General features: G+C 35.1%; 1 protein-coding gene across 1 annotated transcript in view; it reads left to right on the top strand.

Annotated features, from left to right (window-relative positions):
- The first annotated feature begins 5,834 nt into the window (after positions 1-5,834).
- LOC117322526 (sclerostin domain-containing protein 1-like) overlaps positions 5,835-22,979 on the top strand; it is a 33,646-nt gene continuing 16,501 nt past the window's right edge. Inside the window, exon 1 of the mRNA XM_033877489.1 lies at positions 5,835-6,430. Coding sequence (XP_033733380.1) covers positions 6,256-6,430 — 175 coding nt within the window. The 5' untranslated portion in view covers positions 5,835-6,255. The remainder of the gene's footprint in view (positions 6,431-22,979) is intronic.

Here is a 22,979-nt window from a genome sequence, read left to right as displayed (position 1 = left end):
TACTTTATGATAAACTGTACGTTATAAATAGTGTACACTGGATACTTAATGATAAACTGTCGTTATAAATAGTGTACACTAGATACGTTATGATTACCTAGTAGATGTGGACACTGGATACTTTATGATAAACTGTACGTTATAAATAGTGTACACTGGATACTTTATGATAAACTGTACGTTATAAATAGTGTACATTGGATACTTTATGATAAACTGTACGTTATAAATAGTGTACACTAGATACTTTATGATAAACTGTACGTTATAAATAGTGTACACTGGATACTTAATGATAAACTGTCGTTATAAATAGTGTACACTAGATACGTTATGATTACCTAGTAGATGTGGATACTGGATACTTTATGATAAACTGTACGTTATAAATAGTGTACACTAGATACGTTATGATAAAATGAACGTTATAAATAGTGTACATTGGATACTTTATTATTACCTAGTAGATGTGGATAAACTGTACGTTATAAATAGCTTATAACGAAGGAATAATCTCGGTCTGCACGGGATGCGACAACACGAAAAGAGATGTGTGTCAAATAATAAATACATTGTAAACACAGTTTTAAATAAACAATACACTGATAAAAATATCCCATTGAATTTTATTCCAATGATAGAACGCTAGAATCTATTGGTGAATATAAAGTGGCCCGACCACTGTTTAGGCTATAGTCTGGTGTCGTTTGTATCTGATTTATACGATAACACGTCCGGGTATCTATAATAAATATCGTTATTCTCATATCCCTATCCACTTGTACTTTAATGTCACAGATAACAAGTGATCTTAAGATTACTGGTCGGGATGTACTGCGTAAATAATCTTTCCTTCGTTATTTTGATTTTGCTTTCATGAATGGAAATCTTTCAATTTTCATGCCGGATCAATATACCAGACCGACCAGGGAACTCATTTATTAAAACATTAACTCATAAAAATCCCACTTCAGCAAATATCTCGAAAAAATATACTTGTCGTGAGGAAATACAACGTACAAGCAGAATGAAGTTTTGTAATGATTTGCTAAGTAATATATTAGTAAACAAAGAAAACAGCTACTTACATGTATATGTGTGTCATGCTAAAAAAACATGCGAAGGAAGAGCAATGAATTAATTCAAACGAATAATGACATACACTTCACGAAAGAAATATAATTAAAGTACACAATCTGGAAAATAAATGTTAGATTTCTTTTTAAGCTAACAGAGCTTCACAAAACTTGGTATTGGATAATTCGTGTTATCGCGTTTCATATTTACTGACACTGATAATTGATTTATCTCGAGATTAACTGAACCTGTTATTGATATGTATAGAAATAAGATATATGAGAATTCGGGATTTACATGGAGAACGTTACTAATATATGCTCAATGGTACCCCAGGAACGCGTGTACACTAAAGCACGGGTATATACGGCCGTGAATAACAAAACAAAACATCGATCTTGTAAGATTTTATGAATGATGGTTACGGAACAAAAGCTGTAAGTTCTTATGAATGATGGCCATGAAAAGTTAATGATTCTATAAATGATGACCATGGAATAAAAGTTGTAAGTTCTTATTAATGATGGCCATGAAGCTATGAAAAAAATAGGTTTTGTAAGAAAATATGAATGGTGGTCATGGAATTAAAAACTCGATGTTGTAAGTCTTATGAATCAAACAAATTTGTAAGTTGTTATGAATGATGGTCATGAGAAAAATCCTCGTGAATTGAATAGAAAGATTAGGTTCTTATTAATGACGGCCATGAAACAAAATATGAAAGTTCTTATGAATGATGGCCATGAAACAAAAGATGTAAGTTAATATATGAATGATGGCCGTGGAAGAAAAATTGTAAGTTCTTATGAATGATGGCGATGAAAAGTTGTTGATCTGGTGAATGATGGTCATGAGAAGTTCATATGAATGACAGCCATTGAACAAAAGTTCTTATGCGTGATGGCAATGGACAAAAACCGAAATTTTAAGATCTTATGAATGAAACAATGCTGTAAATTGTTATGAATTGAAGTAATGAAAATAAAAGATCTAAGAATAATGGCCATGAAAAAAATAATGTTATCAATTATGCTTGATGGTGACAATGATGCAGATGTGTAATGTTATAAATTATTTTGAATGGCTTCCTCAGTTTCTACACATGTATTTCATGTTCTTGAAGATTTATTCGATTTCCATTGTTTCCACCCAGATTGAATTAAAGGGTAAATACGCATCATGTTGTGTAATGTAACTGATATCCAATAAATATACAGATGATTTGTTTTAGTTATTCCCAGAGTGTTAGAACCAACGGATGCATCATCGGAAGATGTAATATTATTCACCAGCTTTTTGGTTAAACAACAAGATGACTTACCAAATGACTCATATATTTTCTTGCCGTATATCATCCCTAAAAAAGGTTTTCTACAATAAACATGTGGATCATCTGCACGGCTGGACAATGTCGCAAATACCGGATATGGTTCTGGAATGGGTTCCTGTTAAACTTATCGACATACTGGAACATAATTTACGTTTATTAACCACGCCAATAAAATAAATATTAGATGATTCAGAGAAAAGGCGATACCAGGATGGTTCTGGGTAATGAACATCTCATCTCAATCACCTATCAGAAACAGCTGATCACTGTTCACGTGTCGCAGTAAACAGGTGGGGCAATGCATCATTGTATCTTCCCTTTTGATTCGGGTTGTTCGTTTTGATGCTATTATTGGAATAGCCTAAATGCGTTTGAAAAGAAGTAGCTTTCGGTAACATTCGATACAAGATTATGGGATAAAAATATAAATAACAAGTTTATTGGTATGCCCATGTTGACATCTGGTTTGTTTTGGATCAACTGATTATGCAAAAGGTCTACACATCATTTGAACATTTCAATAAAAAAGTAGTAAGATTTTACTTGAGCCAAAACGTGAATAACACTGAACCATGTAGCTCTTGCGTTTGTATACGATTCTTCGCTGATGCAAAGTACTTAAACTGTTGATACACCTTGAATGCAGTGGAAAAGGTCAAAAGTAAGTGAATAATTCAACATGTAGATGTGTAACCTGACCTAATTATTACTTAGATTCTCATATCAATTTCTGTTTGTGCACAGTCATTGTAACAAAAGAAACGTTTTCTGACTAAGGTATGTAATGTATTGGTGAGTATAGATTATCGGACATCCCAGGTAGCGTGCAGGTGATTCATGTGTTTAGGATAATCAACGGCACCAGGTGTGTGTCATACAGGTGAGGTATATTGATGAGACCATTATATGTATGAGTAGTAAAGGTCATGTACTGTAGCTAGTAAACACAACTTTATTGACACACATTTTAACACTCCATTGACAAAAAGCATTAGCTTCTTGTAGCCCAATGCAACGTTTTAAGAGGCAACTAATGTGACATTAATATAGTATCGAGGATTTTCCTCTGTAAAAGACCGCTGTGACTTTAGCTTGGGAAGTTACTTTACATCTGTATTCAGGAAGTTATTATAGAAAATTCTAAAGAAAAAAACACTCATTAATAAAATATTCAAAAATAAAACGCAGTAGAAATGTGAACATATTGTCTTTACCTAATTAAAAAAAATAAAAATAAATTCCATTTGTCTAAAATACGTACATTTTAAGTAACCAACAGAGCGCCTTTCGGACGCATTGTTAATAATTTGTATTACTTTTTAGATTGTTAATGTTTTCTGTCAATCATACCACATCCTTCCACATATAGCTGTGTGCTTTCAAAGCAGAACCTAATGAAATACTTTGTGTGATCACAAGAATTGACTTTGGAAATCAACTTCACAATAGCTGTAATGCCATCATTGAAAATATGTTACTGTTCAATATATAGTATGGACACAAAGTTGTTATACTTTTCAGAAATTAATTTGCTGATCAAGTTATAATTTCTAGTCAATCAACAAATGAAATCAAACGTGAATTCCATCTTAATCCGTATAAAATATGTTTTATTGTATCCCCATGTATTTAGAAAGTAACTTCCTCTTCATCTGTCGAAGGTGACGTCGGCTTTAACATCACTATGTCAGATTCATTATTGAACAATTGGATATATTTTAATCCTTCGACGAAACATCAATTAATAACACAATCAATCCAGAGCTGAATTAATCGAGACACTCTGTGTTACCCACAAAAGTATTGTTAATGGTGCTAAAATGTATGATAATATATCATACATATTGTATTTCACGAGTACTGATGACGCAGTTTTGTATCAAATATATAAAACATATTGTTTTTGACGAGAACTGATGACTTAGTTTTGTATATTGTAATATTATGATGTATGACAATATATAATACATATTGTATTTGACGAGTACAGATGACGTAGTTTTGTATATAGTATTTATCATGATGTGCAAAAATGTTAGAATATCTAGTTTTACTCCCGCTCATGAATCTGTTTTCAAATGAAAGCGAAATTTTTAAGGCTACTTTTTTACGAGAAAATATCGTAACCGACTTCTGATGAAGTGACGCACGTGTGAATCTGTGTTCTGACGAAGTGATGAGTATATAAGCTGTATTCTGATGGGGTGACAGGTTTGTATAGTTGTGTACTGATGAGGTGACGGGTATGTGGAGCTGTGTACTGATGAGGTGACGGATATGTGGAGCTGTATTCTGATGAGGTGACGGTTATGTGAAGCTGTGTACTGATGAGGTGACGGGTATGTGAAGCTGTATTCTGATGAGGTGACAGGTATGTGGAGCTGTGTACTGATGAGGTGACGGATATGTGGAGCTGTATTCTGATGAGGTGACGGGTATGTGAAGCTGTGTACTGATGAGGTGACGGTTATGTGAAGCTGTGTACCGATGAAGTGACAGACATATAAAGCTGTGTTGCGATGATATGAGGCCGAAGATAGGATACCCGTATCAGCAGTAACTCCATACTTTAACAGAACGACAAAGTATGTTAAGCTATTCCACATGATGGCGGAATAGATAAGCCTGCTACCCGGAACATAAAGGCGGGGAAGGAACTACAGAATCTTATCTTCTTTACCATCAAATCAGGTGAAGTTTTAGTGGGGACAGATTTTCAAATCAAACACGACCAACTTAGCGTTGGTAGTATCATGTTATCACAGAACACTGCAGACGATCACCAGATCAATTTACTACTTTATTTGATACATTGTAAAACACCTACTGTAAACTTTAGGGTAGATAGATGTATAACGAGTTTAAGCTGACAAGTCACTCCACACCCGACCAGGTAATGCAGGTGGGCTGATTACAGGCACCAGAGACAAAACAACTTCACCGCCTTTATAAACTTAATCTTCAATATACAAGGAAACACAGGCTCAATATACAGGTGGCTTGACAATACAGCCAACAGGTGCTCCGTGTGCTTGCTAGGCAGGCCACTGATGTATACAACACTCACACGAAAAATTATGTAAATTTTACCCGCTCTATAGGGATAGTGAGATCGCACAGATACTCTTCACTGCTATCACACCGACCGAAACCCTTTATTACGGGGACCATGCTTTTCATATACAGTCGCAAGTAGTGTAATACCATTCGGATTCTCGTCCGCGGCATTGTTATACCGATATCCACCCAAATAAGCCAGCTTGCCGGCTACCTCTACATTAAACCGTGGAGGGCTGTGAAGATATGTTTTTTTCCCGTTAAAACTTCCACATCTACTGGGCGGAACAGGATCGCTGACAAATCAAATTCACGGAATACAGTGCAGTCTGTCAATATAGTACTACTGCCTTGTTTCAGTCCATTTTGCATGTGTATATATATTTCTACCTTGTCGGTCGTATATAACATTTTACTATACATACAGTCCCTGTAGGAAAGTTTCATTGACAAACCTACCTGGCTCATGATTGACGTTTGTACGTTCTGCTCCGGTGATAGAGGCCACGCCCAGTGCCCAGTGTTGTGTAGTACGGTACGACGCTACTAGTCAGTCGACTTGGCGAGACCCGGCGCCAGATTAACTAAACATGTTGTCCTCACATGGGAGTATGGCTGTGTACGTTCAATTCTTGGGCCAAATAATGTTGCTTTTTCTAATGCACGAAAATTATTCGCCACATCAATGACATGTGATGCCAAATAAGTGAAAGTTTTCAACCAAATTAATTGTTATACATGTTTTCTTAGGAGTGTTAGTGAATGATACTACTTGCCAAATGACGTAAACCATGCGGCGGATTAAAGACGGAAGCTTGCTTTGCACTGTTTTCGCTCTCTTCAGTGCATATGAAGCAGCACTAGTGCTCACCCCTCCAACACTAACGGATAGTACCAATGAGGGGGTCACAGATGCAGACTTTTTAAACCAAGGATACAGTAATAGACACCTGTATCCTAAACCAGGTAGGTCAATATCTATATACATGTCAATACAAAATGATACATTGTCAAAAATAGGACATACTTATCAACTTGAAAGATATTTGTGGCAACATATAATTCAATGCAATGCTTTCAAACGACATATTAACAGCCTATTATAAATACTACTCCTCTGGAGTAGTGAGCTGTAGCTTGTTATTTATGTATAGACATATAGTAAAAGCTGCATATCTATAAACAATATTTGCATATTTATTATAATGATTATATTGTAGTCTTGATCATGTGCCATAGCATAATTTATGGTTGATATGCTCTACATGTGTTTTGGGGATATCAAACATGGGTAAACTCAGTTTGCGCTTTGTGTCACAGGCGGCATAGTGCTATTTGGTTGTTGAACATTTTCATGATTCGTATAATGCATTGGAAAAATTAATATGAAATTATTTTGCGTGGAGTTGTATTCTATTACAATGAAAATACTTTAATTTTATCGATCAAAATTGAAATCATATTGTTTTAACAAATGTAAAAATGGTTTTCCACGTTTGCATCAAAGAGCATTTGGATATGAACACAGAGCCACGTGTTTCGCTCGCATAACATGAGTTCGTTGTACTCGAAATAATACGGGTGCAATCAATATTCACTGCTGGGAGTGTATACAGGGTGAACATTGATACTAGGATGAGAACTATGATAGAAAGCCTACCTTGATAAGAGTTATCACAGATATATGTTTATACCAGTTTAATGGGCACTTTGATTATGTAGCGGATTTTTTTGGTCTTGTCAATAGACTTCTCAATGATAGTGTAAAATATTTACGAGTGCTATGTAGTCAAATTATTGTGTTTATTATTGAATTAATTATACGATGTGTGGAGAAATTTACGTGTTTCTCACCAACAGAAGGAGGAACCGCAGTAGAATCGTGATTTAAAGTTGTACTCAACTTGAATGACCCACATTTGTGTCACTGCGCAGATGAATGGACACAGAGCCAGGTGGCCGGGTCTTATCCTCTAGATTACTGTGGTATGCAAATCAGACCCTCTCCTGTGTAAATTAGGGTATAGTAAATAGTATGTAAAACAGTGAGTCTACAACAAGATCAATAGGTAAGATACACATGTACGTTTTAAATAAAAATGAATTGAAAAAAAAACGTCGTAACCTATCAGACCTAAATCACTTGTTCCATTTATCGATGAGAGCAGTAATCAAACTACTACACGGGGATTTAAAAAAGTACGTACTGTATAGGGCTAAATAATAGGATTCTTCGAAAATTCTCTAAACCTTGTTGTAAGCCTTCTCAGTACAACCGACCTGTTTTACATTGGTCAGGGTGTTTAATAAAAAGACAAGGATAAATATTGTAATCTTAAAACTTTTTTTTCTTTTTAACAAACTACAGACATACGGAGTTCGCTTGGATCAAATGAACATATAGGGTGTTCCTATTGTCTAAAGACTATAAAGCCTATCCTTAATATTTTATGAGTGTATATCCGATCATTTTTATCAATATGGCTACTCATCAGTCAATCAACCGTTGATGACAAAGAACACGCCAGTTCCTTCATTTTAAGTCAGGTTTAGAAAATATCGTATACATGATTTGCACAGCAATGATATATATCAGGACACCCTTCCATCCTCAAAATTCATTGTAAGTGAGTATATGTGTAGTATCCAGACAAAAACGCATTGTGTATTACGATATAAGGCTATTCCCTAACATTCATGGTAGGTTGTGGGTATAATATATAACGATATCCCGCCACCCCTAACATCCGTGGTAGGTAGTAGGTATAATATATAACGATATCCAGCCACCCCTAACATCCGTGGTAGGTACTAGGTATAATATATAACGATATCCCGCCACCCCTAACATCCGTGGTAGGTAGTAGGTATAATATATAACGATATTCCGCCACCCCTAACATTCATGGTAGGTAGTAGGTATAATATATAACGATATCCCGTCACCCCTTACATCCATGGTAGGTAGTAGGTATGATATATAACGATATCCCGTCACCCCTAACATCCATGGTAGGTAGTAGGTATAATATATAACGATATCCCGTCACCCCTAACATCCATGGTAGGTAGTAGGTATAATATATAACGATATCCCGTCACCCCTAACATCCATGGTAGGTAGTAGGTATGATATATAACGATATCCCGCCACCCCTAACATCCATGGTAGGTAGTAGGTATAATATATAACGATATCCCGCCACCCCTAACATCCGTGGTAGGTAGTAGGTATAATATATAACGGATATCCCGCCACCCCTAACATCCGTGGTAGGTAGTAGGTATAATATATAACGGTATCCCGCCACCCCTAACATCCGTGGTAGGTAGTAGGTATAATATATAACGATATCCCGCCACCCCTAACATCCGTGGTAGGTAGTAGGTATAATATATAACGATATCCCGCCACCCCTAACATCCATGGTAGGTAGTAGTTATAATATATAACTATATCCCGCCATCCCCTAACATCCATGGTAGGTAGTAGGTATAATATATAACGATATCCCGCCACCCCTAACATCCATGGTAGGTAGTAGGTATACTATATAACTATATCCCGCCACCCTAACATCTATGGTAGGTAGTAGGTATAATATATAACGATATCCAGCCACCCCTAACATCCATGGTAGGTAGTAGGTATAATATATAACGATATCCCGCCACCCCTAACATTCATGGTAGGTAGTAGGTATAATATATAACGATATCCGCCACCCCTAACATCTATGGTAGGTAGTAGGTATAATATATAACGATATCCCGTCACCCCTAACATCCATGGTAGGTAGTAGGTATAATATATAACGATATCCCGCCACCCCTAACATCCATGGTAGGTAGTAGGTATAATATATAACGATATCCCGCCACCCCTAACATCTATGGTAGGTAGTAGGTATGATATATAACGATATCCCGTCACCCCTAACATCTATGGTAGGTACTAGGTATAATATATAACGATATCCCGCCACCCCTAACATCCGTGGTAGGTAGTAGGTATAATATATAACGATATCCCGCCGACCCTAACACCCCTGTTTTGTGAATATTGCGAAACATAAACACGAAAACAATTTATCAGATACAATAGCCAGTTAGCGAAATAGTAATCATAATAGGTACAAAAAAGCTATATATCATATAATAAAAGACTTACACAATGGTAACCCATTTACCAAATCATCCAACAACTAAATAAAACACAGCGTTTCCCATGTGCGGTAATGAAACGATTGTGAGCTTACACTTTGTGTATAACAGACAAAAAGATCATATGGATATTTATTAACTCTGATTATAAAGTCAGTAATGCATGAACGTTAGATCTGAGATATAAATCCCCTTTTTACCATGTGGTATGCAAATCAATGTTTAGCAATGTTTGTTAGGGAACAGTCATTACATACTATATCATTAATGCCAGCCACTTTAATGATTGAGCTTAATTACGCCACTTTAGCTGACGATAAAATTACTATATCCGGTTTACGTCACTCCACTAACTAATCAGCAAAATTTACCCCATAATTAGCCCAAGTGTTGCAGGAAGCCGAAAGAACAAATATGACATTTTTGTTGACTGATATAATTAGTATGGTAATTGTTTCTTTCTTTGTATTACTGCAATGGGGTTGCTCGACTAGGTATGGTAGGACAGAGCTAAATACGGGCACTGGGTCATTTGTACAATTGGGGTGCATCATTTATATCTATTATCCACGACAATCTGTTTAATAAAACTTCAAATATGATTTTTGGAATAAGTAACAAGTACATTTTATATTGCCATTATCAGTTTGATTCAGATTCAGATTCAATTCAATTATATTTACCTGGCTATCCTTTAAATCTCAGGTTGTCGATGATGTCGAGAGTTGATACATTAACCTATAACAGCATGCTAAAATGTTCCCAACAACCTTTAAATCTGGCTGTATGTATGAATAAATTACTAACAAAAATACAAATGTATTACCTACGTTATACGATAAATTATCACCACCACGTAATTCAACCTTTTACTGAATGTTACATAGTCCACGAATAGGTTCGCAACAGAAATATTATTAACTAACATAATATAGATATCGAACACGTTATATACAGCATGTTTTAAACACTTAGTTAAGGTTGTCTACCAGAGAGGTCTCATCATACTCCGAGAACTTACAATAAAAAATTCGAAGTCAAAGTTTTTTTTAAATTAGTACTTAAGTAAACACAACATTATAGAAGGCTTTCAGACTAATATGTAGAACTGTCCACGTTATAGAAGGCTTTCAGACTAACATGTAGAACTGTCCACGTTATAGAAGGCTTTCAGACTAACATGTAGAACTGTCCACGTTATAGAAGGCTTTCAGACTAACATGTAGAACTGTCCACGTTATAGAAGGCTTTCAGACTAACATGTAGAACTGTCCACGTTATAGAAGGCTTTCAGACTAACATGTAGAACTGTCCACGTTATAGAAGGCTTTCAGACTAACATGTAGAACTGTCCACGTTATAGAAGGCTTTCAGACTAACATGTAGAACTGTCCACGTTATAGAAGGCTTTCAGACTAACATGTAGAACTGTCCACGTTATAGAAGGCTTTCAGACTAACATGTAGAACTGTCCACGTTATAGAAGGCTTTCAGACTAACATGTAGAACTGTCCACGTTATAGAAGGCTTTCAGACTAACATGTAGAACTGTCCACGTTATAGAAGGCTTTCAGACTAACATGTAGAACTGTCCACGTTATAGAAGGCTTTCAGACTAACATGTAGAACTGTCCACGTTATAGAAGGCTTTCAGACTAATATGTAGAACTGTCCACGTTAAAGTCATGGTCATAATTATTATGTCCAACATTGAAACATTCAACAATACTACTACCGAGCCATGTGATCTAAATATCCATGGTATTTCACGGGGTGCGCAAAAAGGATACCAGAGGCTGTTCTGCAACACTTCTGGTTGTTTTGGATTGGAAATGCTGTCCATTTGGTATGACGTTAGTCTAGTTAATAGGTCTGTATCAGTTAAAATTGTACGTGAAACAGCGCCATGGCGTACGTGACACGTATGTATTAGTATAAACATATAATACAATAACGAACAGTCACAGCCTTTTTCAACAAGATGGTTGTTCCAAAACCACAACCCGAACCTAGAATTCTAACATCTCAAAGACCTCTATCATTCTATACGAATATCACTTCGGATTATTCGGACGTTACAAACTGTTCATACGATTTAACATATTACTAACTTTCACTAACTTTCACTAATTATTATATACATTCCTTCTCAACCAATCATGTACCGATCAGGTATTATAAAGGAGAGCGGAAGTGTCTGATGAAGTGGAATAGGTACTGGATATACAGGACTCCCTCCCTCTGAAGAGAGTCACTAAAATAGACATACTCAAACGGGCGACTTGAAAGGTTAGACGAGTCGTGCCTACAAAGACAAGTTACGTGTTAATAGGTCACAGAGTTCTGCGTCCCAATCAGCAATTTACAAGATAAATGCAATCTCTGATTAGTATCGTTCTAAAGAATGAGCCCTTTTTAAGTTTTAAGAGACCAAAACGAGAAACAAATCACTAAAACTAGCATAGTCAGGTCACAGGTCAACACGCCTAAATGGTGAATTTGAACAGATGCTGTGTTGAAATAGAAGCCTTTTGATGATAGGAAAACATACAAAGAGAAACTACCTCTGCCATGTAATGTCTAACTTCCGAGGAAAAATTGGTGATATTTATTCCCTTACATGTCAATTACATGTCCCGTGAATGGATTAACATGGCAGGCTGGTAGGCAGACAGGCCTCGCAACGTGGGGGAGGGAGCAAGGGTCCTGGAACCTCACGTGCAGCCCTGGGACCACCGACCTGCACATTTATATCAGTATGACATTGATCTGCTGCACATGTGAAGTGTAAGCCTATATACGTAACTATTCGGTAATGGAGGGAGCGAACAGACACTCCCCTTACTAAATTAAAGGGACGTCTTCTAACAAGGCACAGCAGCACTGCAGCTCATATCATAGGTTGATGTTTCCGTAGAAAAATAGATAAACATAATCACAATCATAAACACGAGGCATTCCGTGATTCATTATGATCAGGTATTATGATACTTTAGTAGTTGTTTTTAAAGTTTATTAATTTTGGTAAAGGTATCACACCAGTTCATATGGTTGCCGGTATTTACATTATATATACGCATGATCGTGGATTTAGCCCTGTCAAATTACGACTTTGGTTTTTATTTTATGTTTTTGTCCTTGTAAAGTGAAACATTTTTCTATGTTTGGTGTTAACAAGATTAAACAAGCATCCGACCCGATATCTCATTACATGTCTTTGTAATTGACAGCTTTTATAGGACACGGACACTTAAATTGGGAAATTGAACATCATTCATTATATTTCACACTCCTTCGTTACAATCATTACGTACTCGTCTACGTGTTGCCATAATCGACCATTAAAAGACATAGTAAATCATGGTTCGTATGATTTATTAAAGTGTAATTAGAGTTCATACTAAATATGGATCTTTGTACAATGCAGTGGTTTTATGTTTCTAGTTTCTTTATATCTAGGTTAAGACATACATGACGTAGTACGGTGTTAACTGTCGCTGTATTCTACTCACACACCTGTAACATCACCTGTACAGTGGTATGTCTGTATATTGAACTCCCTGGTAAGCCAGAATGCTTTATAACTATACTTCACATCAGAGTAAGGTTGCCTGTTTTGCTTGATTTTATATTTTCAATTGAATAACCGCTAAACAGACCTCATGATCCTCTTCGATATTTTAAATGTGGCATGTGCCAAGAGTCCGCTTGTCATTTGGTAAAAAGCAATACATAAATTGAACGATATATATACATATATCATTACTTATATCAGGCCCTGTACTTAATACGAACTATTTGAACGGAGCGAAGGAGAACTACATAGAATCCCGACTGTTGAGAAATATCTGTTTAGATGAATGATCCTGTAATTCGTTTGTACTAAATGTTATACATACTGGCATGATAGTTGTATATAGGTGAATTCTACCTATTCATCATTATTTTAATTAACGTAATTTAGTTAAGGTAATAACTTCCATTTCCTTGAAGATCACGTCATGAATGGTAGGGAATACTTTAAACCGACAACACCACGTCATCAGATTAACAAGTATATGTCTGTAGTAGGTTGATTTGAAATCTTAGTAATATGATACACATAAAAGTCACATGATGTCTTTGTTATTGTAGAAACACGTCAGATGATGCTATAGAGAATGTAACACGATTTCTAATGGCGCTATGGAATATAGATCTACGATATCAGTATTGTTAAAGAGTGTACAAAGACTCAACATTCAATGTAAGCTACCATTACAGGTGTTAGAATGTTCATATCAGCTTGTATGGTTAATGCTTGTTCTATATATCATTCAATGGGAATGCTTCTTCTTTTTAAAGTCTAATGTTTTCATTAACAATATGCAAAAAATAGTCTTCTTATTCCTTGACAGTGAGTGAGGATTTAAGTATGTCAATAAATCCTCACAGAACACCAATTGACTGATACTGGTATAATCGCTGTTAACGCCATCTAGGTGATATAGATGTCATTACACTCCATCTGTAGGTTTTTCTGTCTCAATAACTGAGAATAAATCATACTAATGTCATCGTAAAGCTTTAAACATATATAAAGAGTACGTTAAAATGAAATATTTTTGCATCTAGACAGCTGTAACCGGAGATGAAGGGCTGCTATTATGTTATTATAGAGTAAATGTTGGAGGAAATGTCTTATTCCCTAGGTAAATGAAGTCGGTATCTCCATTGTTCCCTGGAGCACGGTCTCTCATGTCAGATAAAGGATGCATATTGTCGGACATTGTTTTATCGAGATAAACAGAAGAGTCGACATTTGCAATATTAATGAACAAAATTGAGCTCTCCGAGCGGGAAATCGAAAGGAAAAATAGGATTTATACTGTATATTTGCTTATAGACAAACGGATGCATGCTAGATCTAAACATATTCATTTAACACTTTTCATACCAGATCTAAACATATCGCAATATGGTGAGGCATAACATTTTTAATGGAGATCAATTTAAGCATGTAATGTTAAGCATTTCGTTTTTAAAAAATATCACGTAGAAGTATTAGATTGGGAAAAACTCCAAAAAAGAGAGATAAATAACTGAGTTACTTTATAATTGATCGATGAATACAATATATAATAATGCAATATACACTAATACAATAAATAATAATACAATATATGATAAAACAATACATAAAAATACAATATGCAACAATACGATATGTAACAATACAATATACAATACTACAATATATGATAATACAATATGTAATGATACAATATGTAATAATACAATATGTAAAAATACAATATTTAAAACAATATATACTAATACAATATATAATAATTCAATATGTAATAATACAATATGCAACAATACGATATGTAATAATACAATATATGATAATATAATATGTAATAATACAATATGTAATAATACAATATGTAATAATACAATATGTAACAATACAATATACAATACTACAATACATGATAATACAATATGTAATGATACAATATGTAATAATACAATATGTAATAATACAATATGTAATAATACAATATTTGAAACAATATATAATACTACAATATATAATAATTCAATATGTATTAATACAATATATGATAAAACAATATGTAATAATACAATATGAAATAATACAATAAATAATACTACAATATATGATAATACAATATGTAATAATACAATATGTAGTAATGCAATATGCAACAATACGATATGTAATAATACAATATATGATAATACAATATGTAATAATACAATATGTAATAATACAATATGTAATAATACAATATGCAACAATACGATATGTAATAATACAATATGTTATAATACAATATGCAACAATACGATATATAATGATAAAATGTGATATAATACAATATGTAATAATACTATATATTATAATAATATATAATATAATACAATATATAATGATACAATATATGATAATACAATATGTAATAATACAATATATTATAATAAAGTATAATATAATGCAATATATAATGATACAATATATGATAATACAATATGTTATAATACAATATATCATTGTCTTCTCTAATTACCTCTGTGACGGGTCTCAATAAAGCCGAAAGAATAGACGTGAAACTTAAAGAGCTGAGCTTATTGTTTCCAACAGACAATAGATTGTGGAGAACAAAAGTATGTCGGTATCCGACCTATCGTTTTGTTGATATCGTCAAATTAGCTTATCAGTGCATTGTATGATGCATTTTGTATATCCAATGTTGCCCAATAACATTATAATGCCTTATTGCATCTGATTGTAAATGATGATTTTAGTATGTCATTACCGAGTTCCCGGTTTAATGTACTATTTTGATAAATAGTGATGAAGTAATTCCTCGGCTTGAGGTCTTACGTTGCGTTTACATCAACGAAATAGTGGTGTTTTTGTTAGTGTCCGCAAGGGTTGGGCGAGACCTTTCAATGAGACGTTTACTCGCTAGAGTGGACGTGTAATGGGCCTAAGAGATGGATAGGGCCGGGTTTCGTGTGAGTAGTGTGTATAGAAAAGCACAAAAACAACACACAATCTGAAGCAACAACGCCAGCGAACCATTGTTCCCGCCTATTGAAATACTGACAGTTGATTTACCTGAAACGCTTCTCACGTGTGCATTGTTTGTAACGTTACCATCCCCCAAACCGACAGCACGGTCCTGTCCCAGACTGGCGCCAACACCTAGTTGTACCAAAACAGTAATACAACCGGAGATGAATAGTCTGCCTAATGTTGCATACATAGATAAGATATATGTCACGTGCATTTTTTTATTGTTTAAGAAATAGCCATAGTCAAGAAAAACATAATACTATTAACCAACATATTTCATGAAGACGGAAATTAAGATGTCTGTTCTGTTTGTGTTGTCATTTTATGATGTATGTGTATGCGAGTTAACAGGATTGTAAAGTAAGCTTTACTATCAATTAGCTATTGTTACTTCTTTGTTAGGCATTTTGATGCCGTAACACAATCCATGTTTAATAGCCCGAAGCTTTGAATAAGCCCCGCAGTTTCATATTTTCGTAAAAATATTGGAAAACTGGGATGCTGTGATGATGAACTTAAAATAATGTGTGATGTTGAAACTGAACGATGTATGTGTCAACTTTATTAGGTAAGTTTATAGTAAATTACAGGATAAAGTGATTACAACGATACAGGATTAAGTATCTAAAACAACATCGCATAAGGTTTGTTCTGATGCTACAGAATAAAGTGTACATACAAGCAGGAAAACGTGTGTACAAACGGTCAGGATAAAGTGTGTAAAAACGGACGGAACAAAGTGCCAAAAAGCCAATGATAAAATGTGTACAAATGGCAGGATGAAGTTTGTACAAACGCTCAGGATAAAGTGTTTACAAACTGTCAGGATAAAGTGTGTTAAAACTGTCAGCAAAAAGTGTGTACAAAAAGCTCAGGATAAAGTCTGAACAAACGGTCAAGATAAAGTGTGTACCAGCGGTCAGAATAAAGTCTGAACAAACGGTCAAGATAAAGTGTGTACCAGCCGTCAGGATAACGTGTGTACCAGCGGTCAGGATAAAGTGTGTACCAACGGTCAAGATAAAGTGTGTACAAACGGTTAGGATAAAATATGAACAACCAGGCAGGATAAAGTGTGTACAAACGTCAGGATGAAATAATACAAAAAAAGCCTAGGATACAGTGTGTGCGAATAGGACAGATAAGTGTGTACAAAAAGTTCAGAATGGAAATCGCACTAACAAGATAAAGTGTGGTCAAAAGCGTCACTATAAAGTGTGTACAAACAGAACTAGATGTGTACAAAAAAAGTGTACACACAGTGCAGGATAATTTCTATGTACAAACTGTACAGGACAATATGTGTACAAACAGTACAGGATTAAGTGTGGTGTGAAAAGGCTACAGTATAAAGAGCGTTCACACATTTCAGGATACAGCGTGTACGGACAGTCAGGTTAAGTGTGTACAAAACGTTCAGGATAAAGATTGTACAAACAGTCAGGTTAAAGTGTGTACAGACAGTCAGGTTAAAGTGTGTACAGACAGTCAGGTTAAAGTGTGTACAATACGTTTAGGATACAGCGTGTACAGACAGTCAGGTTAAAGTGTGTACAAAACGTTCAGGATAAAGAGTGTACAATCACACAGGTTAAAGTGTGTACAAAACGTTTAGAATAAAGAGTTTACGAACGGTACAGACTTCAGTGTGAACAGAAAGTACAGGGTAAAAAGTATGTAAATCTGTATCTTCATTGACAACAAGATTGTATATCTACAACGACAACAAGATAATGTATCTCCATTGACAACAAGATAATGTGTATCCACATAAGTAAAAAGACACTATCAACATTGGCAACAAGATAATATATCCTCACGGTTTATATTAACAACGATTACATCAACACGATAAAATATCTATAATCTCAACAATGTAAAGCAACCATAAAACTTGGAGTATAAAATGTCGACAATAGTTACTAGATAAAATGTTCTTCATTTTGTAAGGAAGTAAAGCATAAAGCGTCTGGAATAAATCCCTGTATAGACACATTTAGTCCGTCATGTTTTGTCGCCAAATGATAGACTAAATAGCCTTTTTCATATGACCTGATAACAAACATGGCTACCATATCCTCACTTTAACGACTTCAGCCCAGAATGAAGACGTTGAGCTAGGACTATTTACGACACAGTATTATGTTTTTATACAAATTTTCTTTGTCCTCACAAAACCGTCTCTTTCAAAGGAAATGTAGCAATCTACGATATTCATAAACGTAAAAGGAAGCCCTGGTGATTTCAAGCTTATTTCACTTCATTTCCACCATTCAACATCAATGTTGTGTAGCAGTTCATTGTATATCACTTCCTAGACTGTATTTGTCTGATGCCACGGGGTCACCGATGCTGTTATCTCTGTCTACAACACAATATTTTACATGAATTGAGATGATGCGATGTTTACTAGTCCCGACAGGCCTAACAGTGCTACATCTACCCGATCCTACCTATTATCTGTCCTATCTAACGAGATGCCTCACCTGTTTCCGGGCTTGTTATTTAAAACCTCAGTTAACTTAACACCCCAAGATGTGTATGGTCTCGGGTCCTAAAGTTTCACACACACAAATGTCACTTTTACATAAACTTCTTGCACAATCCACCTTTTATATTCATCCGTAAATGTCACAACTACCTACCACACCACAGAACGCTTTATTGGACGAGAACTCTTTAATATCCTCCAGCATCTATCTTAAAGAGTCTGTCTACTTCGGTTATAGAGAGATCTGAGTTATTCTTCACACGAAACAAGAAGACATTCTCTTATAAAACAATATTATGATAATAGTATTCATCACGTATGTGACTGAAGTTTTATTGGCGTTTACAAGATGTGAGCGAAATTTTGCCTGGTGCCATGGTGCTCTTTGTTTCACTCATATGCTTAGATTTGGGATGATAGTTTGATTTGGAATGCTGATTATAAGGTTTACTTGAGGAATTCCAATAATATTCCTTTTTAAATGCTAGATGCAGCTTAGAGATGAAATGTCATTATTCAAACTTTGGAATACTTACGAAAATATCAAATAGATGATGTCTAAGGCTGTGCTTTGTGAACACAAAATTATATGGTGATTTTCATTTGGCTGGAATTAAGGGCTGAGTTTGAATATATATTTTATTTTGCTTCTTTCTGTATTGTTATATCTATTCATATCAGTGATACATTTTATTGGTGTCTCCTGAAGTAGACGTCGGTATATAAAACATGTAACCATAGGAAAGCACCATTGTGTTGCCTGATATACACGTTATACATTGTATATAGATACATAGGGAGCTTACCAATTCGTCATGTGCGATAGATATCTTTTTTATTTTTCTTGTAGTTTTGATATTAAATCAATCATACGTATCTGTCGAGTATCATTGTTCACATGTTTTACTCGTTGATGGGATACATGCCAAATGAAGCTTGATGTGTAATCAGATCTTCTGATTTTTAGTTTGTCTCATTGGACTTAAGTTTTAATGACATATTGTTCATTATTCGAATTAATATATTGTTGCGTAAAACGAACATGTATAAATATAATCGTCCAGTGTTTTCTGCTGAATGGTCAACATACGGTTTCATTCGAAATTGAAAGCCATGTGGGTGATAACGTTAAAGGGTTACGCAATTTGATTACTCTTTACGACGTAAATGCATTGTCCGCCAGAGGGAGCCATATGTGATATTCAGTACGATGACTATAATCGTAATGGACTGATAGGTGTAGCTATAAACGGATGATTTCTGGAGGCAGTTTACACTATAACGATGGTGTGGTGAGGATACCTGTCAGCGATAGACGTGAGTGACAGCTGGTATGTGATCTACACAATGTCGCCATTGTAACCGCAGTTTCTTCATTAACCATATCACATACACGCAACAGATACGGGCTCTTTAAAATCCTAGAATGTATCATTGGCGTTAATCTAATCGGAACTTACGTCAGAAAGAAAGCATAATCCGAACGTTTGTTTTAATTCATCTACGTCAGCAGTTAAAATACATCAACAACATTGAGCTACAGATTCAGATTAGTTCAGATGTGTTCCATATGCATTGCATAACTAATGAGTTGGTATTTGTTTCATTTACAATTAACGTTGCATTTTTCTTGTCAAGGCATTTCAGTATACTTGATTCTGCAACAGGACTCGGCATTGATCAAACGTAGAAATCTCGGGGAAGATTCTTCCCTGACTGACACAATGATTTTACTCAACGTGACCTTATTTTAGAAATAAACAAAATTCACTTTCCTACGCAATGAGCAGTATGTTGACCTGTGATATCTTCTACATGTTGTTTTGATTTTCATCCTTGCTACCGGTCTTGTACTTTCTGTAAATTCGTATTAGAAACTTGACAAAAAAGAAATGAGGAGAATTATTGAATATAGATACACCACTCATAGAGTTCTAGAAGTTTCTAATTCATACAAAATACATTAAAGTGCTCGTCGGTGGAACTGAATTAAACCTGGATATGTGTACAATATATTGTTATGAAAACTAATTTTCCTGGCATACAATACGTCGGTACAGAAGGGTAAAATCTAGTTTTTAAAGGGATTAACTGATGTTTTTCGTCTTTGATTTATGTTTTTACGTTCAGATGTAACGAAAGACTCCCTTGTCATACACCTTCAAGAAAGGCACTTCTTTTATTTCTCCGGCAAAATGCCACAGGGAAATTCCTTGAAATTTACTTAACCTATATATTTCGACAGTGAAGTAGAATATTATGTCCCCGTTTGGTTGTAAATAATTGTAGACGACAATCTCCTAGGTGTTTAAGACGAAAGATTCGGCAGTATAAGAGAGCAACGATTATTACACCTTAATAACATCGGCAGGGCGTCCTTTCCTTTTGTTGTCCTTCGATATTGGAGTTACATTTCTCTGTGTGCTGATGATGTCTCATCTGTTTTCATACAACTTAATCTTGCTTCTATCAATGCATTAATTAGTGAGTTAATTGGTTATTTACATGCTGGGAAAATAGCTTGGCTGTCATATTCCTCTGGCAGTTCCAAATCAAGTACGCCTACATTTAGTGTATACATATAATACTGTAATACACAATAAAATGAGATAAGGTGATGAAAAAAAGAAAAATCAAAATGTCATGTTTTTGATTCATTAGTTGTACCAAAGGTCGCAGTTACAAAGTGGTAGAAATAGCGACAGTGCTGAGCTGATTGATATGTAGGTTGTGTACAGGGTAAATAGCTACCCAAGGTTAGTTGTGGCACTGGTGAGGACTAGCGGAATGATTAACGGGTACACAAAACATAGAGAGGTAGGGGTAAACAGATAAACACATGAATTACACGGAGAGAGAAGGGGAGAGGTCAACAGATCTCCAGGTGGCCATGTGTGAATGGATACCTCTGTACGGATTGATGAGTAAATCATTGTATATTTGAATTAAAGAGCGGCCGATTATTTTTGTAAAGATATCCTGAATAAATACCGCGTTGATACGAAAAGGTCATTTGAACCCCACCAGGTGGCACTGTTGTTGTTGAATAAACATGTATGGGATTGGGGAATCAATTAGAAAACTTATAACGGTCGTGTTATAATAGTGTTCAATCGAGCGATCACAGTAATGAATTGGGTAATGAAGGAACTATATGCACTTAATTCATGAATGAACAACGCAGATTTGTAGTAATTTTTAATTAATTATCGTACACTTGGCACTTCAGTGCGTTTCCGCTACAGAAAGTGTAACGGTGATACCATCAATGTTACTCTAGGCGAAGTAGTTACTTATACACCAGGGTACCGAACATGATATAAACCAATGAAATGTTACAGGAAACATTGTATTTATATTTTGCGTTTGCGAGCAATTTACCTTGACTTTGTATTTCCGTCATCGTCATTATTTCGACTTTAAGAAAAGCCATTGAAAAAAATAGCAAAAATTCTAGAAAATAAATGAAAAAACCTAAACAAACAATCAACAAAACGAATCTATTGAAGTAACGAGATCATTACTTATCCTATATTAACTAAATGTCCAGTTACATCGTCGGTAAAAAGCAAATTATATGTTCACAATAGAGGAATACGCAAACATGCCAGACCCCATTGTGTGTCTAAAATGCATCATTATTCCAGTCGTATGTTGTCTACAAAATAAATATCTACTTCATTGTTTGTTTACAGTAACGAATCACTTGCAATAAAATACGTAATTAGTCTTGTCTCTGTAGCTTCTCACCTCATAAAACATAGCATATTTGCACTATTGTACTGCTAGAAGTACAAAAAAACATGTTCGTTTGGAATTATAGAGAGCAACATCCCCTTCTGGTTTAATGCCCTCATAAATGCCCTCTTTTATGTGGCAGGGAGTAGAGCTCTGCCCTTTGTAGAGATGTACAATGCCATATATATATTCTATATAAGTACGAGGACCATTTATTGTACAGGACATCTAACATAAAACAAATAACAAAAACATTGCCATGACAATTCAGGACTGCCTACCTCTGCGATAATGCAGACGCCACTTTTCATTATGCCGAACTGCATTTGTATTTGGCTTGATGTGACATGAGACTTCCGGCACAACGCTCAGAGTTAGAAGTCATACGTTTAATTCAGCTCATTATACTTAATATGTTTTACTGAATTTTGGTATGAAATTTGCAATATTCGATGAGAAACAATAGAAATCAAAAAGTTCCCAATTTAGGATCATCCTAAAGACCAACTACCCATGATTTAGACGTTGATACC

Source organism: Pecten maximus, chromosome 2 (genome assembly GCF_902652985.1).
Source record: "Pecten maximus chromosome 2, xPecMax1.1, whole genome shotgun sequence".
Classification (NCBI taxonomy): domain Eukaryota; kingdom Metazoa; phylum Mollusca; class Bivalvia; order Pectinida; family Pectinidae; genus Pecten; species Pecten maximus.
Note: the sequence above shows the minus strand (reverse complement) of the source record. Positions and strands in the feature narration are given on the sequence as shown.